This window comes from Sinocyclocheilus rhinocerous, unplaced genomic scaffold (genome assembly GCF_001515625.1).
Source record: "Sinocyclocheilus rhinocerous isolate Xijiao unplaced genomic scaffold, SAMN03320098_v1.1 scaffold822, whole genome shotgun sequence".
Taxonomy (NCBI): Eukaryota; Metazoa; Chordata; class Actinopteri; order Cypriniformes; family Cyprinidae; genus Sinocyclocheilus; species Sinocyclocheilus rhinocerous.
Window position 1 is genome coordinate 149949 of NW_015624556.1, and position 5522 is coordinate 155470.

Consider the following 5522-nt stretch of genomic DNA (forward strand, 5'->3'; position numbering starts at 1 on the left):
TGTCCATTCTGATGCTCAATTTTACCGAACTAATGGCTACTGATGACTATTTGAATTGAATTCTGCCAAAGTGCGCGTTAAATGCGAAACGTTAATTACGTGAGTAGCCTACAGGTCTGCTCATGTCTGAAAATAATATATGAAAAACAAAATTATTTTAAAACTAAAAAAAAACGAAAACATTATAGCTTATATTTGTTTAGTACATTTTTTAATTAATGTAAAAACTAAAATGAATATTAAAACTGAAAGTTATTTTTTAAATTGTGTTCAGGATGGTGGGCCGCATGCGGCCCGCGGGTTGAGAACCACTGGCCTAGATGATTTAGACCAGTGGTTCTCAACCTTTTTGACAAGAGTCTTTGTAGATCATTCTCATAATTTACAAAAATGTTCAAAGGCGCCCAGCCCTAGTTTTGTTTTTCAAAACGTATTTAATCTATGGGCACTACTAGTTTCTGAAAACTAAAAAGGTAACTACGGTAATTATAATTAAATCACCCTCATATCGTTCCAAACCCGTAAGAGCTTCGTTCATCTTTGGAACACAAATTAAGATATTTTTGATTAAATCCAAGAGCTCTCTGACCCTCCATAGACAGCAAGGGTCGTACCACAATTAAGGCACAGAAATGTAGTAAGGACATCATTAAAATAGTCCATATGACATGAGTGGTTTAACCGTAATTTCACAAAGCTCCAAGAATACTTTTTGTGCGCAAAGAAAACAAAAATAACAATTCAACAATTATTCTCCTCCTTATCCCGTCTGCTGTGGCGTGCCGCCATTGTGGAGAGTATCACGACGCATGTGCGTGCTTTCCTCTGCATGTAAACAACGCATGTGGGTGCTGCTCCTTACGGTGAACACGCATGTGCTGTGCCTTGTTTACGAGCAGAGGACAGCATGTGCATGCATAGTTTACATGTAGAGTAAAGCACATGCATGCATTGATACTCTCCACAATGGTGGCACGCCACGGCAGATGGGATGAGGAGAAGAATTTTCTTTGGGCACAAAAAGTATTCTCATAGCTTTGTAAAATTACGGTTGAACCACTGATGTCACATGGACTATACCGATGTCCTTACTAAATTTCTGTGCCTTGATCGTGGTAGGACCCTTGCTGTCTATGGAGGCTCAGAGATCTCTCGGATTCCATTAAAAATATCTTAATTTGTGTTCCGAATATGAATGAAGGTCTTATGGGTTTGGAACAACATGAGGATGAGTAATTAATGACAGAAATTTCATTTTTGGGTGAACTATCCCTTTAAGTCATTTTTGGCTCAGCCCCATTTTCACACCTTGCTCGGTTAGAGCGTTTGTTTCATAACTTGGAGCGTTTTCTCCTTTAGTTCATTTAGGCATGAAATCTTATATGAATGTAAAGCTTAGAGGAATGCAGGCTCATACAGGTGCATCTCAATAAATTAGAATGTCGTGGAAAAGTTCATTTATTTCAGTAATTCAACTCAAATTGTGAAACTCGTGCATTAAATAAATTCAATGCACACAGACTGAAGTAGTTTAAGTCTTTGGTTCTTTTAATTGTGATGATTTTGGCTCACATTTAACAAAAACCCACCAATTCACTATCTCAACAAATTAGAATACTTCATAAGACCAATAAAATAACATTTTTAGTGAATTGTTGGCCTTCTGGAAAGTATGTGTACATGTACTCAATACTTGGTAGGGGCTCCTTGTGCTTTAATTACTGCCACAATTCGGCGTGGCATGGAGGTGATCAGTTTGTGGCACTACTAAGGTGGTATGGAATGTAAAAGTGTGTGTAATGGCAGCTGCAGATAAAGCCACAATAAGCCTGCAGAGCTAAGTTGTCAATCCATCTTGATGGGTGTCATGAGTGGAATATAAACAGGTGTGTAAACTAACCAATGAGAGGGCAGTTTTAATCGTAAGACTTGCATAAACACATTTAGTTATGCTTTGTAATGTTGCCTTGTGAAAGTGAATGTAACCAAGAAGAAATTCTACAATGTTAGTCCCTGTTTTGGAACCAAGTAAGCAATGTGCAGGTCTGAAAATGCCATTAAACAGCTTTACAGTTCATAGTAAATGAGTTTGTACTGAGAAATTTTAAAATGCAAACAAAATTTCTTCAGTGTTACTGTAGTCATGATTTGATTTACTGTAACTGTGATTAAAAAAAAAAGAACAAGTCAGTTATTTTCTCTTGTAATCAACATTGACACTAATGCTAAACTAGTATTGACACAGCAACATTCATTTAACAAGCGTTCAGTCACAAGACCAAAGAGCTCATCAGATACTGAGTGCCATGACCTTAACATTGTTAACATGTAATCCGGAATTTGTATAAGGCATCTTTGCTTAATTCATCACCCAATTAATAGTTTAAAGGAGCAACGTTTTTACTTTGTGTTCAGTCTGCTGTGACACACTCAGCAGTGTAGTGCTCATTAGTTTAAATCCATTAATTTGTCTTCTTGCTCACCATCTACTCTGAAATGCTCCACTAATCTCCTGCACATTAAAGTGCATTTCAACTCAGGCTGACATTACTGAAAATGAATAGTGAATTAAAGAAACAAGTAGCTTTAGAGGCTAGTGGTTTACTTCAGGTTGTATTGTAACTCTTCCCTCACCCAATCCAGGTGATTCGTGCAGGGACCAATCAGCGACCTTTGACCCCTGGCCAGAGCCAACAGAGTCAGCAGGAGTCCCTTGCTGCAGCTGCTGCAAACCCAGCGCTGGCCTTCACAGGCATGCCAGGTGAGTTATGCTTTGACCTTTTCTTCCTGTTTTAACTTCTGCAGGTAGTCTTGGGTTGGTTGTTCCTTATATCAGTGTTTCCCAACCTTTTTTTAGTCGCGGCACCCTTTGGAAATTTTAACAAACTTGTGGCACCCTACAAAATTAATTTTGTCAGAATATTTGAATTTCTAACTTCGATATGATAATTTGAAAAGTATAGATATTCGGTACAACAGGGAAGAACTGCAGAATATAATGTCATACAGATATTTTTTATATTATTTAAAAATTTTGTCCATCAATGGTGGCAATCAGTAGGCTAATTTCTAATGAAGAGATCAATTTATATGACAGATTTTAATGTAGGCTTTTATACATATGTAAACATTATTTAATTACCATTATAACTAGCTATCTCACAAATTTTTGCTCACTCATTGTTTTTTTAATTTTACAGTGGGGTAATTTTGGTGCAGTAGCACCAGATAGCTTGATTTCAAACTTTGAATTGAATAAAAAATGACAAGTAAGCAGTCAGTAATAAAATAAGAAATAAAGAAATTAATAATGATAGCAGCACAAATAAAAAATAACGACAGGCCTTCGAATTAAATAAATTGCTTTTTAGTTTTTCAGGTAGGTCTAACAGTAGGGTTAAGATATTTAACCTTTTTTTAAAAATTTTTTTACACCAATTATCCAAATAATGTTTAGTCCTAGAAAGCTATTATTATCAGAACACGCGAGCATAACATAGCGGTTAGCAGATCAATGAATGAGAGGGCAGCGTTACCAGAGTTGCCCATATACCACACCATGTTACAACACAGTAGGGCTATTGCAGACAGAAACAATACTGTACTACATCGATGTTTCCTGTCGGCTCAATTTTTGAGTGGACTTTGCTGTTCCGATGAGCATGAACGCGAGCGACTGAGCGGAGCACACACACGCATAGAGCGGGATAATACGCAGAGCGTCACACCACGTGAAAGTGAAACCTGAGCGGTGAACTAATTTTCGGCAGCCGAAATTTCGGTGCATCTCTAATTATTGGCGACATCAGAAATGGATATTATATAATAGATGCTTTTTTGAACATTTTAGCAATTTAAAAATATAAAAAAATCATTTTTTACACGGCACCCCTGCTCTCGACAGACAGCACCCCGGTTGGGAAACACTGCACTAGAGGACGCAGTTTGAAGTTCCCTCGGAAGGGAACATCTCAGGTTACGTATGTAACCATGGTTCCCTGCGTAGGGAACGAGACACTGCGTCCTCTAGGTTTCCTGCCATGCTGTGGACGACACGCAGTAGGGCTATTAAGAGATTTTTTTTTTTTTTTGCCAATTATCCAAATAATGTTTAGTCCTAGAAAGCTATTATTATCAGAACACGTGAGCATAACATAGCGGTTAGCAGATCAATGAATGAGAGGGCAGCGTTACCAGAGCTACCCATATACCACACCATGTTACAACACAGTAGGGCTATTGCGGACAATACTGTACTACATCGATGTTTCCTGTCGGCTCAATTTTTGAGTGTATCATAGGTTGTGCTTCATTTCCGTTCATCTGTGTGCTTTATTTATGTGGTCTGGGAATCTGAGGAAATGTGTTTTTGGCAGTGGTGGAAAGAGTACTGAAAAAATATACTAAAGTAAAAGTACCATTACCTTCCAAAAAATGTAGTTTGAGTAGAGTAAAAGTACTTGTCTAAAAAAAGAGTAAAAGAGTAGCCTATTTAAAAGTACTCGAGTATTGAGTAGTGAGTACTGAGCTGTGAATTCTACCCCTCATAATAAACACTAGTTAAAATTGCTTATTTCTCTGGATTTAAACATTCTTCAAAACATTTGGGATAATGTAAGTACGCAAGTCAGCAAAATATATAACACTGTTCTAGTGGTGTTTGGATATTTTAATAAAAAAATCGTACATATTGTGCCTTTAAATAGCGAAGTAAATAAAAATAAAATAAACGTTTATTAATGAGTTGCCGTTTTATTACATCACGCGCTGGCACAGATGCAGTAGCCTATATTAACGCCACGGGTCATCAATGGCCCTGTCCCAAATCGAACACTTCATGTGCACTTGCAGTCTTATGGACTTACAATGGCCGCCGCGTGCGCGTGTAAAAGTACACAATTTTTAAACTACTCAAAAAAGTACAATTACTGATAAAAAAAAAACTACTTACTGTAACTTGAGTATTTGTAATTCGTTACTTTACACCCCTGGTTTTTGGCCATTAACAGTTCCAGCGACTTCCAGTGATCTCCCAGAAAAGTTCATGGTCATGCTGATTCACATGCAATTTCAAGCTAGTTTGGGATTATTGAAGGCAGACACTTATGGACTTGGCACTGCTTTTCATGCTAAAGAACTAATATGCCACATTCTCTGGGGTCTGCCTACATTTGCACAACTTAAATGAACTGTCTGTGTTTATTGATTTGTAAATCTTTTTATCACTGAAATGCATGAACACAGTGCTTTTGTGCTCATTTTGGCAGTTCTTAAGTCTGTCATGCCCATCACGTCCATCATTAATTATCGAGTGATAATTGATTTTTGATTTTTTAATTGATTTTAGCAAAATCAGTCAGTAGCTGTGACAGAAATACCAAAAATAGAATTGTTTCTTGTTGGATCAAAATAGGGCACCACCTTTATATGTCTTGTTAATGTCTTTAGTGAATTTAATCTTTTTTGCTGGTAGATTTCACAATTTTTTGTGAAATCTACCCCCCCCCCCCCAATTTAGTAAT

General features: G+C 37.2%; 1 protein-coding gene across 5 annotated transcripts in view; it reads left to right on the forward strand.

Moving 5' to 3' along the window:
• The window catches only part of LOC107742796 (pumilio homolog 2-like), a 107381-nt gene that overhangs the window by 63396 nt on the left and 38463 nt on the right, over positions 1-5522 (forward strand). For all 5 annotated transcript variants that reach the window (XM_016555848.1, XM_016555836.1, XM_016555858.1 and 2 more), the window contains exon 11: positions 2644-2761. In XM_016555848.1, coding sequence (XP_016411334.1) covers positions 2644-2761 — 118 coding nt within the window. The remainder of the gene's footprint in view (positions 1-2643; positions 2762-5522) is intronic.